This window comes from Pseudopipra pipra, chromosome 22, assembly GCF_036250125.1.
Source record: "Pseudopipra pipra isolate bDixPip1 chromosome 22, bDixPip1.hap1, whole genome shotgun sequence".
NCBI lineage: Eukaryota > Metazoa > Chordata > Aves > Passeriformes > Pipridae > Pseudopipra > Pseudopipra pipra.
The window spans coordinates 5,569,695-5,584,612 of record NC_087570.1 but is presented as its reverse complement, the minus strand read 5'-3'; the positions used below and the strand labels follow the sequence as shown (position 1 = coordinate 5,584,612).

Sequence of the window (14,918 nt, the reverse complement as noted above, 5' to 3'; positions counted from 1 at the left end):
AGGCTCTCCATCTGCCAAGCAACAAAACCACGTGGAGTTCATCTGTACTTTAAAATAAGCTTTATTTAGATCTTTTATAATTTTATATTTGCATCCATGCCTTCAAGGATTCTCCCCCGCTCACGGGGGGAAAAGTTAAATCTAATGTTACCCATAATTCATATGCTATTTAGCGAAGTTCTCTTTTAAATAAATCATCCTCTTAGTAATTTTTAGAATTATTTCCTAATTTACAAAAAAGCTGAAATGCAAAGGAAACTACTCGGTAACAAGGAGATTGCTCATCTCTTCTGGTGGTTTAGAGTTTAAATTATAAAAATGCAAGGAGAACCAAAACAAAAAAAAACCCAACAGAACAAAAACCCCCCCAAAAAAAGAACAAAATGTATAAAAATGCTTCTCTGCAGAGAAAAGATGCCACGGGGCAAAGCCTGCCCTGCCACCCCAGGAGAGCCTGGGGGGCTGGTCCCTCTGACACCCCCTCCACGGCCTCTCTGCATCATCCCACGAGCAGGAACACACGGCGCGAGGGCATCGGCGATTTGAGACAAAACACCCTTTTTTTATCTCAACCAGGGCGCCCGTTATCGGAATTAAGAAAAATAATACACTATTATAGTTCATTAAATAAATCTTAATACATTTTTTTTTTTTTAAGAGCTTAAAATTATATCATAAGCATTAAAGCATAAGGTACTTATCTTGGCATAAGCGGAGAGCGCGCGGGCGCGTGTTAGTGGAGAGGGGAAGCGGCCGCCGCGCTGGGGGAGGTGGTTTCGGGGCGTTTCCAAGGGATTTTTTTGGAAGCACAAGCTCCACCTGTGCTTCAAAATCACCCCAGGGCCAGAAAAACCTCCCCTGCAGGATATTCGTACCGATTTCCCCGTGCCCACCCCCCCCCCATGGCGGCGGTAACATCCCAAACTGGAGCGGGGTGGCCGGCCCTGTCTGGGAAACGTCTTGGGATAAGGGATATCTCGGGATATCCCCTTTCCCCTGCTCCCAGCTCATGCCGGATCCCCCGAAATTTTACTTGAAGCAAAGGGTGAGGCCCTCAAAAGCAGGGAAAAAACAGCAGGCAAAGCTCCCACCAGCTTCCCCCCCGTCGGATTTCCCGGCACGTTTTTAGGTTTGCGTTTTCCAAGGCGTTAAGTGCTCCTGGGGCAGCCGAGGGAGCCCCGGGGTGGGGGGGTCCACGGCTCCGACACCCCCCAATTCCCCCCTTCCCTCCCCAACAGCAGCTTCCCAGGACAATACAGTACAAACACCCCCTTCCTCCTCCCACCCCATCCCAACCGACGTGGAAAAATATAAAAATCCCAAAACTTCTGCAATAATTTAGTTAGAATAGCTCCTCTGGGTTTGTGCAAATAAATTAAAACAACTAAAAAGGAACGTTAAAACACTTATTTCCAGACCGGCAGGCGTTACAACCAGCCCGGGTGCTCGGCCAGGAAGACATCACAGCGAAGGAGATCTTTTGTTGTTGTTGTTGTTGTTTTTGTGTGTTTTCCCTCTAAGGTCCCTCAGCTGGGCAGGTCCTTCGTCCCCAGGCGAGGACATCCCGCGGGCTGGGCTCCGGAAAACAGCGGGTTTCGGACAAGAGACGTCACAAGCACAAAGTGCACAATATTTCTGGTATTTACAGAGACACAGCAGTCCTTCAAGTTTCAAGTTTTGTCAAAAGAAGAAAGAGAAAAGAACAACGACGACAAAAAAAAAAAACAAAAAACAAAAAAACAAAGCCACCAAACCCAAAACAAAACGAAAAAACACCCCCCAAAAACTGACGAACCGAAGCGACAACAAAAGGAGTTACCGGGATGGGAAAAAAATAATGAAAAAAAAAACACGGAAAAAGAAAAAAAAAAAGGGGGAAAACTGAAGTTACGACACAGCTGCATCGCTCCCAAGACAACAGGTAACACGTCCACAGGTGGGGGATATGTACAGTGGCACCCGCCTGCCACGGGGGGTCACCAGTCCGCGTCCTCCTCGATGTAGTAGTCGGGGGCCGTCCCGTCGAAGAGCCCCGGGTCGAGGGATTTGCGCTGCTTCCCCCGAGCAAACACCCTGGAGATGGAGCCAAAGCCCATCTTCTCTTTCTTCTTTTTCCGTTTTTGGTCTTCCAGGTCCTCTAGAGACTGTGGGAGGAGAGGACACGGGTTTGGGTATCCGGCTCTTCCTTCACCCCTCCCCACCCGCTCACACCGGGGATGATGGACCACACGGTCCCAGCTCCAAATAATATTTGAGTCCGGGTCCCGAAAAGTATTTGCATCCAGATCCCCCAAAAAATATTTGCATCCAGGTCCAGAGCAATGTTATTTCGGTGCTGGACCGAAATAAAATAATATTCCTGAAATTCGTGTGGTGGAATTTGCAGCAAAATTGGAACAGCTCCCCTCCCCCTCCCCCCCAATTTCTGGGATTTTGGCTTAACTCAACTGGTTCGGGATTTTGGCTCCAGGAATAGATCAGAACAAGGGTCTGTCCACAGCTTGAAAAACTATCCCAAGGGTTTAGGGTCAAAACCAGAAGAATAACCTGCTTTGCCTGTGCCTTACAGAAATCAAGACCCCAAAGGGCCCTGAGCACAGCAAATGCCTAAGGCATTACATGGATTTTGGGGCAAATTATAGGATTCTGAGACATCAAAGACTCACAATTTGAGATGACTTCAATTAATTTTTTGAAAGACCCCAAAGTGGTACCTCTGAGCCCTCCCAAAGTGTTTTCTAGCACAGGAGGGGGTTCTCACAAGCAGGATTTGAGAGGATTTGTGCCCTACCTGTACGATTGGGTTGTGCAAGTTCTTCTGTACCGGTCCAGGACTGTCCCCCTGTGGCAGAAAGAGACGGATCCATTGGATCAGCCCCAACATAGCCCGAGACCTCCCACTTCCACGGCAAAAAGCAGCTTGTTTGGGCAGCTGAACTGCGGTGGGGCTTGGATAAAACCCCAGGAAAGCACCTTTCGGGGTCAGCAAAGCTCCAGGTTGCCCCACACCCCAAACCCAACGTTGTTTTGGGAAGCAGAGGACCCGCAGAACCCCCGGAGCCCGTTCCTGGGGCAGCAAGCCCCCCAGCCCACAGTGCCTTACGTTGCAGAGCGAGTGTGTTCGATGCCGGGGGGAGTTGATGTCGCTCGGCGTGGACGACCGGTCGCCCTCGGCCGCGGAGGCGTCGGAGATGATGGAGGGCTGCCGGGAATGGCAGGGGCTCACTCTGACCGCTGGAAGGCAGGGAGGGACACGGGGAGTTAAAATCACGCCAGCAAACCCTCTAATTCACGCCTAAAAAAAACTATTTAGCGAGGGGTTTACCCATTTTTTTCCTCCCCGTAAGGGGGTTTGGCAATAAGGACCTGCCCACCTTGCCGGTCCGCCGAGTGCTGGGGGTGTGAGTGGTAGAGGGTCTGCTGGCTCTGCCGGATGGCGGCGGTCAGCGGGAGGTCAGCCTGCATCACCCACTCCTGGTTCCCGTTCAGCACCGTCTCGCCCGGCATGGCCAAGGAATGGCGCTTGGGGACGTCCTTGGTCAGCGTGGCCAGGGATTGCTTGGCCTGGGGGAGGACACCAAGGTGATGGTGATGGAGCAGGAAAACCGTATGAACGTCTCCTGGAGCAGCAGAACAAGCAGCAACACATTGCACCCAACTCACCCACCCCTGGGCAAGTAAATACCCAAACTGTGCTGTAACCTGTGCTAAGGATCACAGAATATGCTGAGTTGGAAGGGATCCATCAGGATCATTGAGTCCAACTCCTGGCCCTGTGCAGGACACCCCAACAATCCCACCACGTGCCTGAGAGCGTTGTCCAAACGCTTCTTCAACTCAGACAGTCCTGGTGCTGTGACCACTTCCCTGGGGAGCCTGTTCCAGTGCTCAGCCACCCTCTGGGTGAAAAACATTTTCCTGATATCCAACCTAAACCTCCCCCAGCTCAACTCCAGCCGTTTTGAGTCCTGTCACTGGTCACAAGAGAGAAGAGATGGGTACCTGCACCTGCACTGCCCCTCAGGAGGATGCTGAAGGCTACAATGATGTCTCCCCTCAGCCTCTCCTCTCCAGGCTGAACAAACCAACTGCCCTCAGCGGTTCCTCATAAGGCTTCCCCTCCAAACCCTTCCCCATCCTCCTGGCTCTCCTTTAGATGCTATCTAGTAATGTCTTTTCTGTACTGTGGTGCCCAAAGCTGCACACAGAACTCAAGGTGAGGGACTCAAGGTGAGGGACTCAAGGTGAGGCCAAGCTCCTTTCTAGTGATGGAATTTTTTTCCTCCCCAGTATTGCAGTAATGCAGCCACTGCAGCAACCCCTCAGGTTTGTATCAGCCCCCCAGCTCACCATGGCCAGCTCAGCCTCCAGCTCCTTCATGCGGTTGTCTTTCAGGTCGAGCTGGGAGCGCAGGGCACTGGCGTGGTCCGTCGCCTCCTTGGCCTGTCGCCGCAGCTCCCACTTCTCCCGCTCCAGGAGGTCCTTCTCCTTCGCCAGGGCTTTCACTGCGTCCTCGCTCTCCTGCCAGGACACGGGGTGGCCATCAGGAAGGGAAAATCCATGTGCTAACACAAGCCCCTCTGCAATGACCCTCTCAGGGACCATCCAACCACGAGCGGTACCTTTGGGGTCATGAGAGCCCTGTGCTGGCAGGGATGGCATCCCTTTTTGGGGAGCACCAGGATGCAGCCAGTCCCCCAAAAAGCAATGCTCACTGAGCACCTTGTTAAAATTACACGGGATTTCGCATGTCTGGCTCCATTCCCTCTAGTATTTCACAGAATCACAGAATATTCTGAGTTGGAAGGGACCCACAAGGATCATTGAGTCCAACTCTTAAGGTCATACTGGGCTCAAACCCACAACCTTGCTGTTATTAGCACTGTGCTCTAACTAACTGAGCTAATCTCAAGCTTAACCTGCCGTGGTCCACCCCAGCCCCAGCAAGAGCCCAGCTGGGATTTCAGAGGGTTTTGGCCTGATTACAAACCAGGTTTCACACTCAACTTGCTGCCAGCCCCCTGTGCCACGAGACCATGGTGCTGGGCTCCCACACTCACTTTCCTGTGCTGCTCGTAGTTGCGGATGAAGTCCCGGAGCTGCTCCTCCCGGCTCTCCAGCGTGGCGTACAGCTGCTGCATCTGGCTCACCAGGTCTGTCTTCTCCCCCTTCAAGCGCTTGCGGTCGGCTTTCATGGCTGTGGGAGAGAGGGTGGATTGAGCACGGAGGGCACAGCAGCCCCTTGCTTCCACATCTTTTATTTTTTAAGGCAAGGAAGGACATTGAGGTGCTGGAGCAGGTCCAGAGAAGAGCAACGAGGCTGGAGAAGGGACTGGAGCACAAGTGCTGTGAGGAGAGGCTGAGGGAGCTGGGGGGGCTCAGCCTGGAGAGGAGGCTCAGGGGAGACCTCCTCACTCTCTGCAACTCCCTGACAGGAGGGGGGAGCCGGGGGGGGTTGGTCTCTTTTTCCAGGCAACCATCAGCAAGACAAGAGGGCTCGGTCTCAAGTTGTGCCAGGGGAGGCTTAGGTTGGATATTAGAAAGAATTTCTTTCCAGAGAGGGTGGTCAGACACTGGAATGGGCTGCCCAGGGAAGTGGTGGATTCTCTGTCCCTGGAGGTGTTTAAGATAAGACTGGATGTGGCATCAGTGCCATGGGCTGGGAACCACAGCGGGGTTGGATCAAGGGTTGGACTTGATGATCTCGGAGGTCCCTTCCAACCCAGCTGATTCTATGATTCTATGAAAAAGTACCAAAAGTACGATCCCAGGGGCTGGGCTGGGAGAAGATGCCTGATTCGCCCCCAATCGCTGCAGCCCCAAAACACCCATCGTGTCGCCACCACGGCTCCTCATCATCGACCCCCCTTCCAAGGGGCAGCTCAGCCCCCTGGAAAAGGAGATTCCGGAGCAAAACTGCTGCCTCAGCCTCAGGGCCCGGCACAGGAAAAGCTGCTGCTCCCTTCCCAGGATAAATAAACCACAGCCCGTTTATTTTTAGCTGCGGGGCGGATTCCGGCAGCGCTCCCACGAGCCCAGGGCACGGCTCCCCCAGCGTCCCCTTCCAGCTCAATGATGCTGGGTTGGGATGAGGGGAAAGAGCAGGAGCACCACAGGATGCAATGGGGTGTTTCAACAGCACTGAGAGGAACCCAAAACCTTCCAGTTTTCCCTGTGCCAGTCACCAGTGAGGGATGCTCGCTGACCACCGACACCGGGACAGCGGCGGAAGGCTGGTAATCCAGGGGGAATTACAGAAGTACGAGGTAGGAGAAGGACTTTCAGTCATTTCTGTACATTAATGCTTTACCCAACCTTGAACTTGGTCCTTGGCAGCACTGCAGAAATGCCCTGTAGCTCCCTGCTCCAGATACACCCCATCCCCACCAAAATAATATCCAGTTCAGGGATCAGAATACAAATATTGCTTTTTATTATACATTCATGCTTTTCAACCCTGAGGAAGTGCTGTTCCTAAGGGAGCAGGATGGTATGAAACACGATCTGTCCCTCCAACACTCCCTGCACTCACTGTGATCAGCTGAGTCTTGCAAGTTGCCCCTCTATAATAAAAAAAAAATATCCTAAACCCCCTTGAACTCACCAGAAAAACCAGCCCCGAAGCTCCAGGAGCTGCCTGCACTACAAAAACCACCAGAAGATGATGCAGCATCACAAGTGGGACCTGTCTCCATGCACACATCCCACCTTTTTCCATTAGATTACAGAAATCCATGGTGGGCGTTTCAGCCCACGTTGTGTTTTCTACACCCTGCGATGAGTCACTTCACTGGGGGCTTAAACCACAGCCCAGCCTGTCTCCCCTGGTGAGGCATGTGTGGGATAAAGACAATATACACGAAATACCAGGAAACCAGACCCTGTCATGCTTCAAAGGGATTGATTTGCCTCAGGCACCTTTGGCACCCTTGGTTTGGTGCCTTGTGCCAGCACAGGGATGTTCTGCTCCCACCCTCCTCTGCTTGGGGACCCTCAGTAAGTCATTTCCACCTGTGTGCAAGCAGGGAGAGCATCATTACCAGCCCCCAGGCACCCTCAGGCAGAATAACCTGATAACACTGATCACCCAGCCCTGACATGTGCTGGAATAGCCCCCAAAATAAGAGCAGCCCCTCCACTCACCCAGCTCTGTGCACCTCCTGCATCCCACCCCAGCTTGTCACAATCACCAGCTCAGAGAGCTTCACTCAGGTAGGAACTTCCTTCTGTGCACTGGTTTTATTCTACTTTTTCACTGTTTTTTTGCTGTAAGTGTGTGCTGAGGATAAAGAAAGTGCTCAGGATGGAACCATGAGGAAGGGAGAGGGCTTGCAGATCAGAGGATAAAAAGGTGGGAAAAATAATTAAATCAGACTAAATAGCGGAAGAAGAGGGAGATGTCTGGGACAACAGAGATTTTTATCTGTTAGAAACCAAGAGATGAAACTCTTCAGACAAACTACTCTGCCATTAAGCATCAGAGGTAAAACAAAACACAGAAAACCAGGTAGGAAATGCCACAAAAATTCATATTGTGCCATAACAGGGAGCTCTTGGGAGTCTTCTTCATTCACTTCAGTGAACACAGCTCCTCCTGGGACCACTCAGCCCCTTCTGACACCGGGACTTCCCTTACTTTTATTCTCAGCTTAAGAAATCACTACAGAAACCCTCTAAAAACAATCACAACCACATCTAAGTCTTTGAAAAAGCCCTCTCCTGCTGCCTGTGTGTATTTAACCACAACCTTCCTCTGCCCAGTTCTTTCACTGGAACTAAAAACTTGCTGAAAAAGAAAAATTAACGATGAGTTGACTGAGCCACACCGAGGTGAGATCCAGACCCCACAGACACATATTCACATATATTTAATTTCCTCGAGGATAATGAGAGGTTCTTATAAAAGTTTAAGTCACATTTGCCACTCTTTGATGCTGGAGGTGACAAAAGACTCCCAACGAATTTAATTAAATAGTGAGTCCCCCATAGCATACAAATTCCTTTAATTAGTGGCAGCATTCAGGGCCTTTAAAGATTTACAGAAAACACTTCATCACTCACCCATAAAAAAAATAAAGGTGCTCATAAGTACTATTAGGAGAAGGGTAACTATCTCCCAAGGTTGCATATATATCAACTTACTGATATTTACCAATATTTACGCCAATGCATCAGTACTGCAAGAAGATTATGAAGTTTGGGTGTTGTAAGAGTAGATTTTTTTTTCTGTTAACCCAACAGGACAATTTGCCATTTGTTTCAGTTCATATTTGAGAGATTTGCTAAAATTAACACACTTTTTTTTCCTCCCCTCTATTACTCTCCCTCCTCCAAAACCGATTAGCTCCTAAGCTTAAAGAAGATTTATCAGTCATTTGAGAACTTCATTCCAAACCAAATTAATGGGAAATTAATTGAAAAAGGCAGGAGAAAAATAAAAAGTGAGGCAGAAGTGAGCCACGAGGGCTGCCAGGAGCTCCTGGACCAAACCCCACTTGCTGCAGCAGCTTAATTCCTCCCCAGCAAACGAGCCCAGCTAATTACTCGGTCGGGGAAAACGAGCCTTTGCAATCCACGGCGCGACGGCAGGGCCAGCCAAGGAGGAATAAAGCAGATTTTCACTGGCTATCTGGGCCATCCAAGGAGGTGAAATGGCTTTTTCCTTTAATCTGATGATCCAGGGTGAGCTTTCTATATCCCAACCTCCCCCACGAATATCCAAATAAACTCCCGCCCAGCTCATCGGCGCGGGGGGCTCTGGCCAAACCTCCGACCTGTTCATAAGACAAGAAGCAAGAAATCCTAAACCCAGACCATGAGTGGAAAGTAATTCTCTTATTTGCATTATTTATTTTCCCCTCCTACCCAAGGCACGTGGCAGAAGGAGAGGGGGGGACCCACCAGCCCCCTCTGGACTCGGCAGCTCAGCACCAGCCTCAGCAGCAAGGGATGGGGGAGATGGGCTGGGTGAACCCCCCAGCTCTCACTCCACCCCCCTATCCCCACCTGCACAAGTCACCCTGTGTTATTTGAGCTTCCACCTCCTGCCACATGATCCATCCCTTGAGCACTGGTCCTCTGGGAGAAGGATGATGGACACAGAGACGTAACGGGACCAGCTCCGCGCTGGGCTCTTCCTGCTGCCAAAACAATTAAAAATCCACCCCCTCAGTGCCTTTTATTTCCAGCTCTACGTGATGAGCCAAAATCCAGCTGCTCCACAGGAGCGGCACAGCCTTGTCTGAGGCAGCAGCACGGATGGAACCACCCAGAGATGCCACCACTGATGGTTGCTGCTACTACGTGGCCCCAGTCTGGCCTCACCATCTAACAACTTCCAGCTGGGAATTAGCTCCTGCATCCTAAAACCAGGCACCTCCCCTCAGGATGGGGGCTGCTATAAATACCACCCCTCCCCTTTGAAATTCATAATATCAAATTAAGGGAAAATAAATGATAGAATATCCTGAGTGGGAAGGGACCTACACGGATCACTGAAGTCCAGCTCCTGGCCATGTCAGGTGATGGTGGCCACACCATCCAGATGAGCTTTTGGAGGACATAATAATTACCTTGATATTACATGATATTAGATGAAAAACACAGAAACATCATCTCTGCCCAGCTTCACATTCCTGGAATGAGGCAGCAGAGCCCAAACACACATCAGGGCACTGGCAGCAGATGCAGCCTGCCTCTGACCCTCCAAAGAGCAGCTTCCCATGACTCCCATCCACTTCCAAGCCCTTCTCTCGCCCCATACAATGTGAATTTTCATGCCAGGAACAGAATCAGAGCTTCCTTTATCACTTACTGAATCATACCCTGGATTTTGTAACGCAGCAAAGGGCATCCTCAGGGAGCACTGCTCAAACCTCAGCGATGCCCCGCGCAACAGGGACATGTAAACCCATCCTGTCCCATTAACACGCACTTAATTTCTCCTGTTTCTCCCTCCCAACCATGAAATTCAATATTGTCACCATGACTAACCCATAAAATCGGTCAGCCCTGTGCAGGGATCTCAGAGCTGTTCCTTGCTTTGTACTTAAATCGTTCGCTCCTTGGGTGCAGCCGTCACGTCAGGAAGATCTTGACGTTGAAGATGTCAATGTTACGTGGTGTCAGGCAGAGCCAGCACTCACTCCTGGGGGTGCAGAGGCATGGAGCAGGCAGGAAATTAGAGTCCAAAGTCAAATTTCAGGAAAAAGCTAGGAGAGGCGTTTCACCTTGGGGGAATTTACCTGGAAACACCCTGCTACGAGGCCAAGGGCTTTCCAAACCTGACCCCAAGGGCCAACAAGGTGACCAATGACTTCTGAAAATTTAAGGTGGGTCTTCAAAAGAGAACAACAGGTTTTCTGTACAGAGCTCCATGTCCTTATGATGGAAAAGGCTTCCCTGCTTGGGTCCATGGCTGGAACATCCATCTGTCAGAACATCTATTCTCTGGGACACCCATCTTCCAGGACATCCATCTTCTGGGACACCCATCCACCCATTTCTCTGCTACCCACCCCATCACTGCAGCAACCTGAGGGTGCTGTGAGTTCCTCCAGGAGGTTCTTCCCAGCCCAAACACCACCCCTGGGAAGGTCACGGCTCTAAGATACGGGTTACCACCTATTTGTGGAGCAGACACAAAGTCAGTTCACACCTTCCCGAGCAGCAGGGAAAGGTAGCCTGAGGTTTCCACTTTGGCACTCAGAAAGGAAACAGAAACCAGGTTTGCTCTCTGCATGATAATCCTGCAGGCAAGTTCCAGCATATGGGATAAACCTTCCTAGAAATGGGGTTTCTGCCATTAGCCCACATGCTCATGGATGTCACCTGGCCAAGAGGCTCCTCGAGCCCCCAGGCGCTCGGGCACCATCCCTGCCCACAGCAGGACCAGCAGTAATAAAGCTGTCTGCAACTTCTCCCTTTGGGGATTCCCACATCAGAAATCCAGACCACATCCATAACTTTCCAGCCAGGGCTGGGGAAATAATAATAACTGCATTGATGCTGGAAGCACGATTCAGAGTCCCAGTCCCGGCAAAGGAGGAGAGGGACATAGGATGTAGCACTGTGGAATTTTAATTAGATGTTAATTGATTTTAAAAAAAGTGCAAGGGCTGGAATTAGCCCAGGAAAAAGTGGAATAACGATGGATAAAGCACATGCTGCCAGGGATACAGAAATTGGTCGAGTTAATCCTGCAGAGCATCCTGTGCTGGGCCAGATCCCTCCCTCCCTCCGCAGCAAGGGCTTGGTAACATGGCACAGGGAAGATGCTGCACGGTCTGATCAGCTCTATCCCCGTGCCAAATGCTGTTGGAAAGGGCTGGGAATGCACCTCCAAAGGGGGACCCTCCACCCAGACCATCACAAACCAAACCCTGTGAGGCCCCGCAAAATAAAGGCTCTCAAAAGGTGCTGCAGCCCCCAAAAGCAAACCCCACTGGCAAACCCCCTCCGCTCCACAGCCCAGTGAGCCAAGATCCATCTGAACCAGCTGTGCTGCACTTCCAGGCCCCGAGCCAGCACCGATGACAGCCTTCCATAGAATCTGTCTGCTAATGACATTCCGCAGGACCCAGCGTGGATCGCGGGACGCTGCAGGCACAGGGATGGGGCGGCCGACGCTGCCGGACACAGGGCTGTGCAGGGATGCAGGGAGGCAGGGATGTTGGGAGGCAGGGATGCAGGGAGGCAGGGATGCAGGCTGTGAGCGGGAAGCTGCTCTTGGGAGGTGCTTTCTGCCCGCAGAACACGACTGTCACAGATCCCTGAACTACAGGACAGCACGGCCAAGTTTCCCTGCGCTCCTGGCTCTGGCTTATCCCACAGTTCCTTAACACAGAGCCACCACTTCCTCGGTGTGTCCATCAGCAGATGCATTTCTCCTGGCAGAACCAGTCACCAGGTGCTGGTTTTCCTCCCCTTTTGGCTACGTTTCTCTACGGACAGTTTTTCATGGAAAGGAAAAAGGACTTTTTTTTCCCCCCTCCAGCTGCTGATCCCGTTTTCACTTTATCCGTCCCAGTCACCGTGCCAAACCTGCTCTGCTGCCCAGCACCTCCAGCCCAGCCAGCTTTTCCAAATGACTCAAAAGCCTCCCAATATTGCAGAGGAGGGAAGAAGCATCGACTGAAAAAGGCTTCACGCAATGTGCCTTTCCAAGTGCCAGCTGACATTCCCTCTCCCTAGGCACCACACCTGCAGAGAAGTCCTGGAAAACCAACCCCAGGGGCTCCAACTGTGGCAAATAAAAGCCCAATAAAAAAACCCAACATTATATTATTTAAATATTTAAATTGTTATTTAAATAATCACGATTTTCAAGCCAAATTAACTTTTTCTCCTCCACAGAAGCTCGTACGACCTCACCGCAGCTTCTTAGATGACTTCTTGCTCTTATTTCTTTTTTGCACATGTATTACAATAGTTCTGCTTTTCTGCATTTTGCATTAATCAGCAGTTCCCCTTCCACACACAGAGAGCAAATATTCCCTAATTAAGGTTTTTCTCCTCCAATTACAGTTCTATAAACCCAGAGCATTTCCTGCTGCCGGAGGCTGCACCGCTGGCGTCGGGGGAGGCAGGATTTTGAAGGTATTTTGGCTGCTACTGATACGTGGGGATGCTTGGGTAAATCAGACAGCGATCACATAAAATTTTCTGAACTCCCTTCCCCAAACACTGACTCAGCCCAATTCCCTGCCTTCCCGAGCATCTCGGCATCCCGGACAGGGGGAGATGTGGTGGCCCCCTGAGCTCCCCACGTGCTGCTCAGCCTCTGAGCCTGAAAACTTCTGACAGCTTCTCCTCATAATCCGCAAACATGAGCTGACAAGTGCAAGTTATACTCGGTATGTTGGGGATTTGAGATGATATTTAGAGCCACGGCGCTGCCAGGGTTTGACGTGTGAGAGCTTTCCCTGCTCAGGATCATCCCCTGGCTCCAGCTAACAAACCATCCTGCTTGGATTTATTGTCAGCTCGTTTTTGGGGTGGAAAAGCTGCAGTGTTGCGTTTTGCTCTGCACAGCCCAGTCCCGGGGCTTGCTGTGCTGGTGAGGGAGGGAGAGCATGGCCCTGACTGCCACAAAAACATCCAAACCAGGCATGGAGGAAGGAGGAGACCCTCACATCACCTGGAGGTAACTCCACGCGGGATAAGGAAAATTGCAGTCACCAGGAAACTCACTGCTTCCCTAACAAGTCTGAGGGGCTCAAATCCAACCCACCCCCACCTCCAGCTGCATTTCAGCTGCTGCCCTGGCTCTGCTCTACAGCTGTGAAGGAATTCCTTTGCAATGCTGCAAACAGCCCCCATTTCCCAGCCCATCACTGCACCCCAGCCCCTCTTGGCCCCACACCCCCCCTTGCAGGGGCAGGAGATCAGGGGGTCCCAGGGAGACCAAACCCCCCCCCACATGCACATGGTGAGCGCACTCTGCACAGCCCAAATGAAAAGGATGGCTTTCCCTTCCCTCATTGAACAACTCCTTGGAAGTTTAGGGTGCTGGGGAGAGGTGCAGGAGAAGAAGGAGGCGCAGCCTTACCCTGCAGAGCCTCCTTGGCACGTGCCAGCTCCTGCTCCTTCTGCGCCAGCTGCACCTTCAGCTCGGTGGCCGAGAGCACCTCCGGGGACTTGCTGCCGTGCGTCTCCTCCAGGTCCTTGGTCAGCATTTCCTTCATTTGCCGGAGCAGGTGGACCTCCTCCTGCAGCTGGGCCACCTCCTCCCGCAGCAGCGCTGGAGGAAGAGGAGACACAATGCGAGGAAGTGAGTGACGGCTCCCGGCACAGCCCCCGCTGGAAACTCAAACCCCAGGGAAACGCCGCTGGGGTGACCCCTCCCCGCCGGCAAAACTGCTCTGCACAAAGCCCAAACCCGGCGTTATTCTGGGAACAGAGGGGGAGGGGGAGGGATGACACGGGAAGGCGCCGGGAGGGAGGGGGAAGTCTCCACTGGGTGCTGCTTTTGCATTAAAAAAATTAAAAATAAATGTTAATGTAAGGATAATAAACAAAGAAGCACTTTTCCATGCAAAGCACTCACTGACAGGGTGCTCACATGTCTGGGATCCAACAGAGCCTCCTGAGCTCCATTAAGTCCCACACACCTCAGCTCTGCCACCCACGTGCTCAGGGCACACTCAGTAAAAACCAACAAACCCACTGTGAGACAGGAAAAGGGAAGATGACACTTCCACATGCAGACCTGAACCCTGAATTTTGCAGATTTACACCCAGTGACTGCTCACTCCTCCGAGCAGCTGCACTGCAGGAGCATCCCAGCAGATCCCAGCCTGGATCCCCTCCACAACAGGCACTGGAGGAAAGCTCCAGACATGTCTTTTCCTACAGCCACATCCACTGTTTAATGTAATAATAATGCCATTTCTACATTGCACCCATCGCCCTCATCGTGCAAAACACTTGGGGCTGTGTGTGCACCCCTGCAATCCTCCAGCCAAGTTTGGTTTGCTTTCCTTCCCCTTTAAAAAACAAGCAGAGAAAAGCCCTTACTTATCCCAAAGTAGCTTATTGATTTCACAGAATCACAGAATGGTTTGGGTTGGAAGGGACCTTAAAGACAGGCATGTCCAACCCTCCTGCCATGGGCAGGGACACCTTCCACTAGACCAGGTTGCTCCAAGCCCTGTCCAACCTGGCCTTGGACACTTCCAGGGATGGGACATCCACATCCTCTCAGGTTTGCACCGTGCCCATGGACACGGGGAGAAGAAAATACCCACCTCGACACACACTCCACAGTCACAAGAAATATTAAATAAAAATTAAAACCACACACCCCTCTCCAAGCTACCACAACTGGGTCCTCTCCCCAGTGTCCCTGTGTAGCAGCCAGCCCAGGGGACACCAACTGGGCGTGGAATATCGGGGGTTTTCCCCCTTATTTGTCCCTG

The 14,918-nt window shown here is 51.5% G+C and overlaps 1 protein-coding gene across 3 annotated transcripts in view; it reads right to left on the bottom strand.

Moving 5' to 3' along the window:
- Positions 1-43: 43 nt before the first annotated feature.
- The window catches only part of KAZN (kazrin, periplakin interacting protein), a 200,652-nt gene continuing 185,777 nt past the window's right edge, over positions 44-14,918 (bottom strand). For all 3 annotated transcript variants that reach the window (XM_064678651.1, XM_064678653.1, XM_064678654.1), the window contains 7 exons: positions 13,550-13,741; positions 5,061-5,197; positions 4,351-4,521; positions 3,375-3,564; positions 3,104-3,234; positions 2,792-2,842; positions 44-2,144 (listed from right to left, as the gene is read on the bottom strand). In XM_064678651.1, the coding sequence (XP_064534721.1) occupies positions 1,977-2,144; positions 2,792-2,842; positions 3,104-3,234; positions 3,375-3,564; positions 4,351-4,521; positions 5,061-5,197; positions 13,550-13,741 (1,040 nt within the window). In that variant the 3' untranslated portion in view covers positions 44-1,976. The remainder of the gene's footprint in view (positions 2,145-2,791; positions 2,843-3,103; positions 3,235-3,374; positions 3,565-4,350; positions 4,522-5,060; positions 5,198-13,549; positions 13,742-14,918) is intronic.